The sequence below is a fragment of the Capricornis sumatraensis genome, chromosome 14, assembly GCF_032405125.1.
Source record: "Capricornis sumatraensis isolate serow.1 chromosome 14, serow.2, whole genome shotgun sequence".
In the NCBI taxonomy this organism is placed as follows: domain Eukaryota; kingdom Metazoa; phylum Chordata; class Mammalia; order Artiodactyla; family Bovidae; genus Capricornis; species Capricornis sumatraensis.
In genome coordinates, this window is record NC_091082.1 from 37,955,932 (window position 1) to 37,972,195 (window position 16,264).

The 16,264-nt window shown below is 36.9% G+C and overlaps 1 protein-coding gene across 2 annotated transcripts in view; it reads left to right on the forward strand.

Moving 5' to 3' along the window:
* AHCTF1 (AT-hook containing transcription factor 1) overlaps positions 1-16,264 on the forward strand; it is a 76,185-nt gene that overhangs the window by 38,071 nt on the left and 21,850 nt on the right. For both annotated transcript variants that reach the window (XM_068986603.1, XM_068986604.1), the window contains exons 21-26: positions 7,892-8,036; positions 8,117-8,248; positions 8,916-9,066; positions 9,526-9,676; positions 10,007-10,114; positions 14,356-14,548. In XM_068986603.1, the coding sequence (XP_068842704.1) occupies positions 7,892-8,036; positions 8,117-8,248; positions 8,916-9,066; positions 9,526-9,676; positions 10,007-10,114; positions 14,356-14,548 (880 nt within the window). The remainder of the gene's footprint in view (positions 1-7,891; positions 8,037-8,116; positions 8,249-8,915; positions 9,067-9,525; positions 9,677-10,006; positions 10,115-14,355; positions 14,549-16,264) is intronic.

Here is a 16,264-nt window from a genome sequence, read left to right on the forward strand (position 1 = left end):
GAAAAATAGCATCATTAAGTGTCTTTTACAGTAGGTGCAGAAGTTAAAACAAAGGGCCACTCAGAATGCCATTTGTGAGATAACATGCTTTCAAATTCAATAAATTTTTAAAATAATTACTGAGGTGGTGTTCGGTTTTCTAGCTGTTGTGTGAATTTATATTAATTAATCTACATTTTAAAATGACAATATTGGAATAGTTACTGATTGTAACAGTTGACAGTCTTTGGACTCAGATAGATCTGAATTTATACCTGAATTCTGCTACATTCTGAAACATATTTCAGAAGCAGTTAAATTATCCTTTCTGAGCCCGGGTTTCCTCCTGGGTTAATAATGACTGCTTTGCAACATTTTGAGGTTTAGTTAAATGGCATAAGCACTATTGGCAGTTGCAAGTAGTAAATCATTAGTAAATGATGGTGAAAGTAAAAGTGGCCCAGTTGTGTCTGACTCTTTGAGACCCCATGGACTGTAGCTTGGCAGGCTCCTTTGTCTGTGGAATTCTCCAGGCAAGAGTACTGGAGTGGGTAGCCGTTCCCTTCTCCAGGGGATCTTCCCAACCCCGCGATCGAACCTAGGTCTCCCACATTGCAGGGGGATTCTTTATGGTCTGAGCCACCAGGGAAGCCCAGTAAAGGGTGGTATATTGAAACTTCTTGAGTTAACCATCATTGCATCATTTATTTAACTTTCCAGCCTAACTCCTGCCTATATCCTCTACCACCTCTTCTTTATTAAGATCATCTTTCTCTTTCTGTGAAACCTTGATGCTGGTAGCTTTTCAGTTAATATGAGCTTTCTTTATGGACATACCATCACAGTTATGGCAAATAGATTTACCTAAAAGTAATCATGATGCACAGTACACGATAGCCTCAAAGTAACAGTTTCAGATTTTCAGCTGTTAACATTACCTGTTCAGTTTTAGTAAAATAGAAGTACAATATAGCTGGAAAACCTTTCTGTATAGGTATAATCATCTTTATTCTTTCCACTTTCTGTGGATTTCATTCTGCTGTGCTTTTTAACTCAAGTTGGTTTCTCATTTTCAACCTTTTATCTTTACTAACATAAAAATGTAAATATGAATGTTCTGCATATTACTTTGGCATCATCCCACAATTTTTATTATTTTTTTTCTAAGTATTTTTAATTATCATTATGATCTTTTTCTTTCCATATTATTTAGACGCTTTAATGTACAAATACAGTTTAAAAAATTCTTTTCTCTCTTAATTGCATTGTGACTCCATAATATGATCTACACATGGAGCAGATGGCCAACACCGAAATCAGATTGATTATATTCTTTGTAGCCAAAGACGGAGAAGCTCTATACAGTCAGCAAAAACAAGACCGGGAGCTGCCTGTGGCTCAGAGCATGAAATCTTTATTGCCAAATTCAGACTTAAATTGAAGAAAGGGGGGAAAACCACTAGAGCATTCAGGTATGAGCTAAATCAAATCCCTTATGATTATACAGTGGAAGTGAGAAATAGATTTAAGGGACTAGATCTGATAGAGTGCCTGATGAGCTATGTATGGAGGTTTGTGACATTGTACAGGAGACAGGGAGCAAGAACATCCCCAAGAAAAAGAAATGCAAAAAGGCAAAATGGCTGTCTGAGGAGGCCTTACAGATAGCTGTGAAAAGAAGAGAAGTGAAAAAGCAAAGGAGAAAAGGAAAGATATACCCATTTGAATGCAGAGTTCCTAAGAATAACAAGGAGAGATAAGAAAGCCTTCCTCAGTGATCAGTGGAAAGAAATAGAGGAAAACAACAGAATGGGAAAGACTAGAGATCTCTTCAAGAAAATTAGAGATACCAAGGGAACATTTCATGTAAAGATGGGCTCGATAAAGGACAGAAATGGTATGGACTTAACAGAAGCAGAAGATATTAAGAAGAGGTGACAAGAATATATAGAACTGTACAAAAGAGATCTTCACAACCCAGATAATCACGATGGTGTGATCACTCACCTAGAGCCAGACATCCTGGAATGTGAAGTCAAGTGGGCCTTAGGAAGCATCACTACAACAAAGCTAGTGGAGGTGATGGAATTCCAGTAGAGCTATTTCAAATCCTGGAAGATGATGCTGTGAAAGTGGTGCACTCAATATGCCAGCAAATTTGGAAAACTCAGCAGTGGCCATGGGACTGGAAAAGGTCAGTTTTCACAGCAATGCCAAAGAAAATGCTTAAAATTCTCCAAGCCAGGCTTCATCAATATGTGAACTGTGAACTTCCAGATGTTCAAGTTGGTTTTAGAAAAGGCAGAGGAACCAGAGGTTAAATTGCCAACATCTGCTGGATCATGGAAAAAGCAAGAGAGTTCCAGAAAAACATCTATTTCTGCTTTAGTGACTATGCCAAAGCCTTTGACTGTGTGGGTCACGATAAACTGTGGAAAATTCTGAAAGAGATGGGAATACCAGACCACCTGACCTGCCTCTTGAGAAACTCGTACGCAGGTCAGGAAGCAACAGTTAGAAGTGGGCATGAAACAACAGACTGGTTCCAAATAAGAAAAAGAGTACGTCAAGGCTGTATATTGTCACCCTGCTTATTTAACTTACATGCAGAGTATATCATGAGAAACGCTGGGCTGGAGGAAGCACAAGCTGGAATCAAGATTGCTGGGAGAAATATCAATAACCTCAGATATGCAAATGACACCACCCTTATGGCACAAAGTGAAGAAGAACTAAAGAGCCTCTTGGTGAAAGTGAAAGAGGAGAGTGAAAAAGTTGGCTTAAAGCTCAACATTCAGAAAATGAAGATCATGGCATCCGGTCCCATCACTTCATGGCAAATAGATGGGGAAACAGTAGAAACAGTGACAGACTTTATTTTCTTGGGCTCCAAAGTCACTACAGATAGTGACTGCAGCCATGAAATAAAAAGACCCTTGTTCCTTGGAAGAAAAGCTATCACCAACCCAGACAGCATATTAAAAAGCAGAGACATTACTTTGCTGACAAAAGTCCATCTAGTCAAAGCTATGGTTTTTCCAGTAGTCATGTATGAATGTGAGTGTTGGACTATAAAGAAAGCTGAGAGCCGAAGAATTGATGCTTTTGAACTGTGGTGTTGGAGAAGACTCTTGAGAGTCCCTTGGACTGCAAGGAGATCCAACCAGTCTATTCTAAAAGGAAATCAGTTCTGAATACTCTTTGGAAGGACTGATGCTGAAACTGAAACTCCAGTGCTTTGGCCACCTGATGGAAAGAACTGACCCATTGGAAAAGACCCTGGTGCTGGGAAAGTTTGAAGGCAGGAGAAGTGGACTACAGAGGATGAGATGGTTAGATGACATTACTTACTTGATGGACATGAGTTTGAGCAAGTTCTAGGAGTTGTTGATGGACAGGGAAGCCTGGCGTGCTGCTCTCCGTGGGTTCGCAGAGTCGGACATGACTGAGCGACTGAACTGAACTGACTGAAGGAACGTTAGCTGGACTTCTCGTTGGTTTAGTGGTTAAGATTCCTCACTTCCAGGACAGGGAGTGAGCTTCGATCCCTGGTTGGGAAACTATAAGATCCTGCATGCCTTGCAGCACAACCGAAAAATAAACTTAAAAAAATGAATAAGAAAGAAATGTTTGCATATTGCCTCCTCTAATGCATATGTGTCTATTCCTTGTAATACTGCTAACTTTTTATATTTTGAATACAGTATTAGGTACATAAGAGTTTAAAATTGTTATTTTTTAATGACTTGAACCTCTTATTGTGGAATAATCATCACGAGTAATTGTTAACATAGCTACAACAACTTTCTCTTATTTATGATTCATCTTTTCCTAATATTTTAACTTTTACACTAATCACTGGAAATCAGTAGTTGCTTGTTTACATTTCTGAATTTTTTTTCATTGTGATCTCTATGATCCATTTCAAAAGACTGTTTATATTTGATCTGTCATTTTTAGAGCCTGTCACAGGGGTGTTTCTAAGGCTGTCTTCTTGCTGTGTTGCCAAGAACGCCCATACATTTCTTAACTTTACTGTTAGCATGCTAGTTTTAGCCTTTCATCAATTGAAGTGATTTTCTTACTGCTTTTATTGGCGTCATGCCTTCCTGCCATGAGGAGCAGGAGAGTAGTGGGCATATGAGAGTTACTTATTTTAAAATTTATGTTTAAGTGTTGGCCCAAAATGGATCGTCAGTTTCTTGAAGTTGGAGGTAACTATGCCTTCTCCTGCTATGGGAGAAACTGAGAAAAATATACTATCATTTGTCTTTTGCTTTCAGGTATGCTTACTGTTATTAGATTAGTGTTTGATAAATTATAAATAAATTAATCTGACTCTTACCTCGTATATCTGCTCACTGGGAGAGGATATCATACTTTAAAGGGGAAAACTTGAAACATATCCAGGGACTTCTGTGATGGTCCAGTGGTTAAAAAATCTGCCTTGTAGTGCAGGGGACATGGGTTTGATCCTTGGTAGGGGAGTAAAGATCCCACATGCATCAGAGCAACTAACCCCTTGGGTGGCAACTAGAGAATCTGTGAGCTGTGAAGATCTCACATGACACAGTGAAGATCCTGTGTGCTGTAACTAAGACCTCCTGCAGCAAAATAAGTATATATATGTGTGTGTGTTTTATATATATACACACACACATATTATATATAGCATATATATAATATTTTATATATGTGCGACCCCATGGACTGTAGCCTATCAGGCTCCTCTGTCCATGGAATTCTCCAGGCCAGAATACTGGAGTGGGTGTCTGTTCGCTTCTCCAGGTGATCTTCAGGGATTGAACCTAGGTCTCCCGCATTCTAGGTGGATTCTTTACCATCTCAGTCACCAGGGAAGCCTGTATGTATATAGGCTGGGAGAAGAGAGGCAAGAATACGGTTCTTTTTGTTTTTTGAATAGTAAGATATTTACATGCTTTTTTCTAAAATTACAAAAGGATACACAGTAAATTCGCAGCCACCTAAGCTTCCTCACAGTACCCAAACAGTGTTAGTAATCTCTAGTGCCTCTTTCCTGAGACATTCTGGGACATACTGAGCAAATACACATGTATGTCATTGCCACCCCTCCCCCCTTTAAAAAATACATGCTGTCATCCATCTGCAGCATATTTTTAAAAGTTATTTAGTTTGGAATTCATTTCCTGATAGTATATAAAGAGCTTCCTTATTTTAATCATCGCATGATAGTTCATTATGTGGATGTACCAGGATTTGTTTAACTGCCTTCGCTTAGTGAACATTTGGGTGGTTTTAATCTTATGCCATTTCAGACACTGCGATGTATGAGTAACCACCCATTTTACACAAGTGCAAATTTATTTTGTAAAATCCTGGGAGTAGAATTACTGGGTGAAAAGTGTAAGTGTTAGTCACTCAGTCGTGTTGGACTCTTTGTGATCCCATGTACTGTAGCCCACCAGGCTCCTCCATCCAGGGAATTCTCCAGGAAGGAATACTGGAGTGGGTTGCCATTTCCTCTCCAACTGAGTGAAAGGATATTTGCAATTTTAATTTTGATAAGGCATATTACCTTCCATGTGCGTCTCACTTTGTGTTATACCCTTTAGTTAGACATTTATCCAGTTGATTGGTGAAAATGGTAATATTAATGTGATTAGTCTCACTATAATAGTAGAATGCATCTTTTCATGAAGAGCTATTTTATGAAATTAGAGTTGCCAATGTTTTATGACTGTTTCTTCTATTTCAATATTATTTAATCTTCTCGCTGGTTCTGTTACTACTTTGTGATTTTTGTTTTATCGTTTAAATTTTTGATGCAGCTGAAATTTATTTTGGTTCAAGCATTTTGTAAGCAGATTCCAGAATACGCAAAAGTAGAATAGTACTATAGTATGATGAAAATTCCATATACCCATCCTACATCAGATTTAACAGATACAAGATTTTATTATACTCACTTCCTCTATTTCTTTATATTAAAATTAATGATTAGATGTTCATTCATCTTCATTATCTATTTTTCTTTCTGTAGAAATGGTGTGCTCATTTTTAACACTCCCAGATTTTTTATTTTGGGGGAAAAAACTACCTCTCTTAGATACTCAGGTTATAATAACCACACTGTCATGCCTGTCCTGGTAGAAAAAGGAGTGCAAGGCAATTTCAGATGTAGATTTTTAGGTAATACCCCTAAATGTTTTACTTATTTGCACTATTGTTTTTATAAGTTTTGTAGAATATGTAAAATATTCTAGTCAAACAATAAAAATTTTAGGGTCCTGAACGGCCAACAGTGGGATTTGCTTCCCCAAGAAACTTTGTATCTACAGAAAGTCTGGGGCAGTGCTGCTAAAATTTCCTCAGATGCATTTTCATTATGAATACTAATTGCTGTAACTTGGTTCATGTATTCTGTGTTTTTTATGCATGTCAGTTTTTTATTTGCAAGTCGTTATTTCAATTTTTGTGATTATTTCAATAAAAACTATAGTTAAAGCTTTTGGTAGGGGGTGCTGTGCCTGGTCTTAGTTGTGGCATGTGGGATCTACTTCCCTTACCAGGAATGGAACCTGGGCTTCCTGCACTGGAAATGCAGAGTCTTAGCCACTGGACTATTAAAATCAAAATTACCTATACACTTGAAATTAGGAATGATGACTTTTTTTTAGAAAATTATTCCTACCTACTTGCCATTTTTTATTCTATGCCTGCTTCTGCTTTGACACTTATCAGCCCTTCCAAAACTTCTACATGTGAGACTTATCATTGTTAATCTTAGTATGTGTCTTTCAAGACATTTTGTTATTTATATAAGTACATAAAGACTCACAGGCTTTGTTTATTGTTTGAATTTTTAGAAATTCTTATTATTCATGTTGATTTTTACTTATCAGTGTATCATGAGACACATTGCTTCATTTAATGACCTACTGCTCACAGAAGGATGTTTCAGCAGCCCCACTTGGTTTCTAAAACTGTCTGATTTGACCTAAGTTCTCTAATCAGATCTTGCTGTAGATAAGCCAAAATCTTACTAAGAAGAGTTGCTAACCTAAGTCCTCTATTTTCCCATAAACACAATATGCTGTTTCTGCCTCTAGGTCTTTGTTCATTTTCTTTTCTACTCTTCTCATGCTCAGTGTCACTTTCTTAAGAATCTCACTTGAATATTTCAGTTCTGTCCAGATTGCATTAGATTTTTGTCATCTTGAACTCTTGGGTTCAGATGGTCCCTGACTTAACGATGCTTCAACTTATAATTTTTTCAACTTTAAAATGGTGCAAAGCAATATGCATATATGAAGTAGTAACCATAGTTTGAATTTTGGTCTTTTCCTAAGCTAACTATATGCAGTGTGATTTTCTCTTAACGATGCTGGGCATCAACAGTGAGCTGCAGCTCCCATTTACCATGATCATGAGAGTAGACAACTCGTACACTCAAAACCATTCTCCATCCAAAAACAATTCTGGTTTTTATTTTCAGTGGAATATTCAATAAATTACATGAAATAGTCAACATTCTATGATAAAGTTTTTAAAGCTGCCTTATTTTCTTTACTACTTCACAGTGATTAGTATTGAATAAAATTTTAAAGTACTTTTAAATAATATGTACATAGTATCTTTTGGGGCTTCCCAGATGGCTCACTGGTAAAGAACCCACCCAGTGCAGGAGATAGTTTGATCCTTGGGTCAGGAAGATCCCCTGGAGGAGAAAATGGCAGCTCACTCCAATGTTCTTGCCTGGGAAATCCCATGGTTGGAGGAGCCTTGCAGGCTACAGTCCATGTTGGTCGCAGAGTCAGGCACGACTAAGATGCATGGACAAAGTATCTTTGGGATTCTTCAGGTGGATGTCTTGTTTTGAACATTTTAAATAGCTTTTCTAAAACTAAACTTTGATAAATATTGATTTCAGGTGCATGGTGGAGGCCTGGACTTTACTGCGACAACATTCTAATAGGTTGAATATAGAGGAGCTGCTCAAGCATACGTATGAAGTCTGTCAGGAGATGGGCTTAATGGAGGATTTATTGAAGCTACCATTCACAGACACTGAGCAGGTAAGGATTTGTCAGTGTAAACTTATATCTGGAGATTTAGGATAAGTTAATGGCTTACAAATCTATTTTTTTCTTTCTAGGAGTGTTTGGTGAGATTTTTACAGTCCAGTGCGAGTGTTCAGAATCATGAATTCCTTTTAGTTCACCATTTGCAGCGTGCCAATTATATTCCTGCCTTGAAGCTGAACCAGACTCTGAAGATTAATCTTATGGTACAGTTGAACTTGTTTTATTATGGGGGGACAAGAGAATAGGGAAAACAGATGACTTCATTATAGAAGAGCTTTGTATAATCTTAAATTTAGAAAATCCTCACTTTCTGTAGCAGAATTGACAAACAGGATGTTGTTACTTATCCAGTTCTTTTATATGTGCCATTTCTGTTAAGGTATCTGCCCATAGTCTTGCCAGACTAACTACTTTACTCACTCAGGGAAAATAGCAATTGGTAGAGGACAACAGTAGGAAATAAATAGTGCAAAAAGCATGGACTTTAGGGGTTGGACTAATTGCTCATTGGCTCTGTGTGCTTGGACACACTCTGAATCTTGGTTTCCTTAATTGTAGAATGACAGTATCTTTTGTGAGGATGCACAGAAGTGTGTGTGATGGAACATGTTGCTTACTAAATGAAAATCATTGGTTTTATTAGTTGTAAATGATCAAGGCTGGGAAGGAGAGACTTAGAATTTATTGATGGGTAAGAATTGATGAAGCAGTTAGGTTGTGTGTATGACGTCTTTGGTTTGGAAGAATAGGTATGTAGAAAGGAGGAAGGTATTCTTATGTATTCATAATTATATTTTAAATGTAAATAATAGACATAGCACCTAACATTTTTGAAGATTAAATTTTTACTAGTTATGTTATATTCTATAGAATGATCGTGATCCTCGTTTGCGAGAGAGATCAGTGACTCGAAATTCTATAATAGACCAATATGGGAAAATTCTTCCCAGAGTCCAGCGAAAATTAGCCATTGAGCGAGCAAAGCCTTACCATCTGTCAGCATCATCAGTTTTTCGAGAAGGTAAGATTTCTTTGAAAAATGTCCTAAAATATTGTGCTATAAAAGATATTGAATGATTATCTTCTGAAACCTTTGTTATCTTCTGTTTAGCTCAATTTTGCTTTGATTCATCACAGTCATGCTTTGTGGTTTTGTTTGTTTGTTTTTTTATTGGTTGTTCTACCCCAAGAAATCGAAAGCTTCCTTAGAACTTTTAAACTTTCTAGTTTATTTAGTGCAGAGTGACAGAACTCTTTTGATTTCATTTGAAGACTGCTGACTTTTAGAAAACATGTAGAATAATTATTTCACCATCTCCTAAAAGCCAAAATTGTTAAATTTCTGCACATATATTGCTAAACCAAATATAATTGAACTACTCATGTTTTTTTTTCTCCAATCACTTTGCCATATTAGTCTATCTACTTTAAAATCCTGGTGTTAGAGATGAAATTAAATACTACCTTTTTTGTTTCACAGTTTCTAGACCAAAACCATTATCAGCAGTTCCAAAGCAGGCTGTAACCGGGACTGTGTTAACAAGATCTACTTTCATCAATAATGTGTTATCTAAAATTGGAGAGATCTGGGCAAGTAATGAACCTGAAAATAGCATCTCTGTCTACAATAGGTATGTTTTTCTTACACCTTTTACAATCATGCTGCTTGCTAATCTTCCCTGGGTTATCAGCTGCATTCATAAACAGTCCAGCCTTAGAGCTTATTAGTGTATGTAGGAAAAATGTTTTGTGTTGTCTACTTTTCTTGAAAGAAGAACATTCTTTGTTCTTAAATTTGAAACCAATTATATTCATTGTTATTTGTAAATAAGCAGAATATACATGGTGAAAAAAAGATAGTCCCCTTCCCATCTAACCTCACCTTCTTACAGTGTTTGTATTGATAATTTAGTCTTCTTTGTGATACATAATCAAAAGTTAAATTTTTATTTTCTCTGTAGTCCTAATGTAGAGGAACCCTCTCCTGTAGCATATTCTCTCCCAGATCCAGAGCTGCCTGAGGCATTTGTTGGAACACCAATTACAAAGGCATCACAAAGAATTTCTAGGTAAGAATGTATTTAATCACTTTTAAAAGACAGTGTTAGACAAGACTTACACTGATACGATATTTGTCTTAATTTCACTTACTTCACTTAGTAATGATATTCTCCAGGTTCATCCATGTTGCTTACAAATGGCAATATTTCATTCCTTTTTTGACTAATTCCATTATATATATATATGTATATTATATATATGTCCATTATATATTTTTTAAGGAAGCCCGATTCTGTTTTCCATGGTGACTATACCAATTTATATTCCCACCAGCAGTGTAAGAGGGCTCTCTGTTCTCCATACCCTCTTTAGCTTTTAGTATTTGAAGACTTCCTGATAGTCAGTCTGACCAGTGTGAGATGATACTTAATAATTACACTATAATTTTAAAATTATCTTTGAAGTCTTCATAAATACTGTTTTAAATTATTGAAGGAGTTTTTTAATGCTTCCTTTAAAAAAATAATTCGGGCAGTTTTATAGTACTTTTAAGGAATTTTACATCAGCTGATAATCTACTTAGAATTTTGCTTAATGATTTCAGACTGCTTAAAGAAAAGCAAACTTTGTTGTATTAAAATCATAAGCAAAATAAATTGTTTGTTTTCTTTAATCTCTCTGATTCAGACCCAAGAATGAAGGTTATTTTTTGTAAATCCCAGCTAATCTTGGTTGGCTTCTAAAAACTTGGTCCTGTTTAACTGAGCCTACTAAAATGTCTTAAGTGGCTTTAGTACAATAATACTTTTATTTCTTAAACCTATGGTTATTAGAGTAGTAAATAGTTAAATTGAAATTTTGTATCCAAGATGGAACTGTGGTTGTTTATTTTATTTAAGGCATTGGAGAGTGGAGAAATGTTCATGATCATCAATAGCAGAGTACAACTATCTCTTAATGTAATGATTCTTTTTCTTTAATAATACGAATATAATTGTTGAAAATTTTTGACTTTTTACAATTTATCCAAGACAAAATGACATAATGTTGTTGAAATAGTTTTGATACTAAGAATAAAGGTACTCAGAATAAATTCAGTTCAGTTCAGTCACTCAGTCGTGTCCGACTCCTTGCGACCCTGTGAATCGCAGCACGCCAGGCCTCCCTGTCCATCACCAACTCCCGGAGTTCACTCAGACTCACGTCCATCAAGTCTGTGATGCCATCCAGCCATCTCATCCTCTGTCGTCCCCTTCTCTTCCTGCCCCCAGTCCCTCCCAGCATCAGAGTCTTTCCCAGTGAGTCAACTCTTCGCATGAGGTGGCCAAAGTACTGGAGCTTCAGCTTTTAGCATCATTCCTTCCAAAGAAATCCCAGGGCTGATCTCCTTCAGAATGGACTGGTTGGATCTCCTTGCAGTCTAAGGGACTCTCAAGAGTCTTCTCCAACACCACAGTTCAAAAGCATCAGTTCTTCGGCGCTCAGCCTTCTTCACAGTCCAACTCTCACATCCATACATGACCACAGGAAAAACCATAGCCTTGACTAGATGGACCTTAGTCGGCAAAGTAATGTCTCTGCTTTTGAATATACTATCTAGGTTGGTCATAGCTTTTCTTCCAAGGAGTAAGCGTCTTTTAATTTCATGGCTGCAGTCACCATCTGCAGTGATTTTGGAGCCCCCAAAAATAAAGTCTGGCACTGTTTCCACTGTTTCCTCATCTATTTCCCATGAAATGATGGGACCGGATGCCATGATCTTCGTTTTCTGAATGTTGAGCTTTAAGCCAACTTTTTCACTCTCCTCTTTTACTTTCTTCAAGAGACTTTTTAGCTCCTCTTCACTTTCTGCCATAAGGGTGGTGTCATCTGCATATCTGAGGTTATTGATATTTCTCCCGGCAATCTTGATTCCAGAATAAGTTAATAACTTAAAAACAATTGGGCTCAACCCATTTGTAGTGTATATAATGGATATCTTTTCAAGTTATGAAAGGATTTTCCCTTTTTTGGGTTAGATTTTATTAAATTGAGGTTCTTTTCCTTTATTACCATAAGGAGATGGTGAGAAGGTTGCTTCAAATAGAAGTCATTATCACTGACATAGTTTTTTACCAATAGTTTTGGTTTTTTCCCACAAGTCACTTTATCTCAGTTCCTTTGTACTTGAAAGTGAAAGTGAAGTTGCTCAGTTGTGTCTGACTTTTTACAATTCCATGCACTGTTGCCCCACCAGGCTCCTCCATCCATGGGATTTTCCAGGCAAGAATACTGGAGTGGGTTGCCATTTCCTTTCTCCAGGAGATCTTCCCGACCCAAGGATTGAACCCTGGTCTCCCTCATTGTAGGCAGCTGCTTTACCATTGAATAGGTCTGCAATTCAAGAAGGGAGAGATCTGATGGCCTAAGGACTATTATGAGAATCCTTTAAAGCCAGTGTTAACACATATGGAATAGAGCTGATTGAGGTGTGAATATTTACCTTTTATAAAAATCATTCCACTTCTTGCTTCTATATTTTTCAAATTGGGTGTGGGTTAGTGTAAGTAAAATTTAATGGATTGTGGCTTAGCATAGATAATATCAATGGGCACTGAATATAATAAGGCTAAATGCCATTTTATGTAATTCATGTTTTCTATATGTGTATAATCTAAAATGCATTACCTACTTGGATCATGGTCAAAAAGTTGTTGAGGAAATAAAAGACCTAATGTGATGTTTAACACTTTGTTCAGAAAACAATCAAAAATTTTTTCTTCATAACTTAAACACATCAAGTCTTGTTAGTATAAGAATTTTGCTCTTACTCAGTAGGTATACCACTTGTTGCACAGATCTTGCTTCTGAGAAATAATCTTTCCTAAATAGGCACCTTAAACATAAATTTCAGCCTAATGCAAGGCATTTAACAAAATACCTATTTGGGATAGCTCAATAAAAAAGTGAGCAAAAGTTTACAAATATATAATTTGAATGCAAATGAAGTAGAGAAGGCAAGAAGAATCAGAAGACAACAGAGAAAGAAATGTCTAGCAACCTGACTGAATATTTTTGGTTTGGTAGAAATCTCAGAGCTGTGCTTAGTATAGAATAGCAAATGCAAAGATACTGTATTTAGAGGAAGAAAATACTTCCTGTAAGTATTTCCCCACCACATAATAAGTTGTTTTGAAGCACCTATGATTTCTGTTGGTCTGCCATCTCTTGCAGTAAAAATCTTGAACTTAAAGGATAGAATGGCAAAGGCATAGCAGCAAGAAATTATTATTTCTGGGCACCAAACTTACTTTTCTGGTTATTCTCAGCTGAATCACACAGGCATCTTGAGGTAGTGTTTTTGTTGCTAGGAATGTAGCCATAAAATAAACTATTAGGAAACTGGGAAAGTAGTGACCGTATGTTTATAAATGGTCCACAAAAATCATAATCTGAAAATTTCACCTTCAAGTTTATTTATTTGTAAATTAGGTTTTTAAGCTGTTTGTACTATGCATGCTTAATACGAGTCATCTATGAGATCATTTTTATCATCTGATATGATAAGAATGTCCAGGACACTGTAGAAAAAAAAAACCATTGAGTATAGTCCTGGGATTCTGTTTTGCTACTGACCTCATTAATTTGAGAAAATTAACATTTCCTTTGGTTGCTAAGTGTAGTGATCAGAACCGTAAAGGTAAATAAACCAGTATTCATTATGTACATTTCATGTAGGTGAAAGGAATTTCTATGTTGATGAAAGTGAATTGCTGTGAATGGCTTGCTAGGGAAGCGTTACATTGTTTTCTTGAGTGCTTGTATCATTAACTGTTTGTCTTCATTTGAAAATAAATGGTTGGCACATAGAGGGGCTCAGTTGGTTAAGGGAGGGAGGAGGGCTATAACTCCTTTTGAGGGAGTGGGGAGCATGATCGGAGAAGGAAACGGCAACCAACTCCAGTATTCTTGCCTGGAGAATCCCAGGGACAGAGGAGCCTGGTGGGCTGCCGTCTATGGGGTCGCAGAGAGTTGGACATGGCTGAAATGACTTAGCAGCAGCAGCAGCAGTGGAAGCATGATCAAATTGCTATCTAGGTTTCATAATTCTCTTTTTTCACTACTGAATTAATTCTGATTTTTGAAACTAGGGTGGCATTACAGATAGTAATATACTTGTCTGAATTTATATTTTCATATGGTTAACATATTTACCAGTGAATATAGAAGTTTGCATAATTAAATGGGATACTAATTCTTTTTGTTTCTTCAGTATAACTCAAAATATGTTACCAGGATTTTTCTTTTTATATGTATACTGTGATTACAGACTGCTGGATTTGGTTGTTCATCCTGTCCCCCAGCCCTCTCAGTGTTTGGAGTTTATTCAGCAAAGCCCCACAAGGTCTCCTTGGTCCCTGGCATCGAGTTCATTGCCAGTAAGTTCACAATTAAAAGGATCACGTCAGAATGCCTCCAGGGCTTCAGAATTACATTTACTTGAAACTCCTCTTGTTGTTAAGGTAAGTATTATATTACGCATCTAGCATCTAGTATTCATAGTGAAGCTAGGAAGTTCCTTACAAATAGCAGAGAAAAATGAAACTATTTATAATCAGCATCTCTGGGTAATAGGGTTTTAAGCCTTTATTTTCCCTTTTTCTGTGGATATGTTTCCAAATGCTTACTATATTATAAATTAGCCTTTTTTCTTTGAAAAATGCTTTCATGTTCTTGTGTGTGTGTTTTTTTTTTCTGATACCATTTTGCTATTCCTTCATCAAATACTTTCTCATTCTTAACATTTTTTAAAGTTTTATTTTAAATTCTAGCTCCTTCAGTAAAATTATAAAGTATTACTGTTTCCTACTGTCAGTAGGAAATTGCTTTTTCCTTCACCCTTTCTGATAAATTACTAGCAGAGAAACCACAGCTAAACTTGTGATGACTGGTAATAGTGGATTTTTACCTTCCTGTTGGAAAGCCATTTTCACATATGTTCTCTGCAAGTTCCTTGTCTGGTATTCTGGATTGAGTCCCAGAACTTTTTATTATTTTTTCCTTAATTGTGGATATCCAGCATTTAAAGTGAAGCCAAGGAATTCTTATTTTTCAAACTGGATAAAAGATACTTCAATAAATGCTATTCCTAAAATAGTTATTAAAAGAAATTGAAAAGGTGGTTGCTAAGATTAAGTTCCTAATATTTAATATCCAGTATAGTATTTCTCGGAGAAAGCGATGGCACCCCACTCCAGTACTCTTGCCTGGAAAATCCCATGGACGGAGGAGCCTGGTAGGCTGCAATCCACGGGGTCGCTAAGAGTCGGACACGACTGAGCGACTTCTCTTTCGCTTTTCATTTTCATGCATTGGAGAAGGAAATGGCAACCCACTCCAGTGTTCTTGCCTGGAGAATCCCAGGGACAGGGGAGCCTGGTGGGCTGCCCTCTCTGGGGTCACACAGAGTCGGACACGACTGAAGCGACTTAGCAGCACCAGCAGCAGCATAGTATTTCTAACTTTTTTCTTCTATAGAAAAACACTCATACTTTATATAATCTGCAATTAAGTTCAAATGAAATTAAATGAGGGAGTAAATTTGTACTTGCTACCAAAAAGAATCTAGGAAAAAAATCAATATAATCTTATGATGGATCTAATGGAATTTAATAATCTAATAGGATCCAGTAATTTGTTTACGAGTCCTTTAGAGGAGAGGTTAAGTGAGGAAATTGTTTTTGCTAACTAGTTCATCTGCTAATTATTTGTAATCATTGTAGTAAACCATCAGAATTCTCATAAGTCAGTTACTATTGGATTCATGTAATGGAATTACATTTTTTCTAAAACATTCTTAAAGTCAGTCTTACTAGTTTAGATTACTACTACTAAGTCACTTCAGTCGTGTCTGACTCTGTGCAGCCCCACAGACGGCAGCCCACCAGGCTCACCCGTCCCTGGGATTCTCCAGGCAAGAACACTGGAGTGGGTTGCCATTTCCTTCTCCAATGCATGAAAGTGAAAAGTGAAAGTGAAGTCGCTCAGTCGTGCCCGACTCTTTGCGACTCTGTGGACAGCAGCCTACCAGGCTCCTCCATCCATGGGATTTTCCAGGCAAGAGTACTAGAGTGGGGTGCCATTGCCTTCTCTATAATTTAGATTAGCTTGCTATAATTAAACTAGATTCTGTTCATCACACAGTATCATCTCTTTCACCTTCTAAAGTTTTTCTAAGC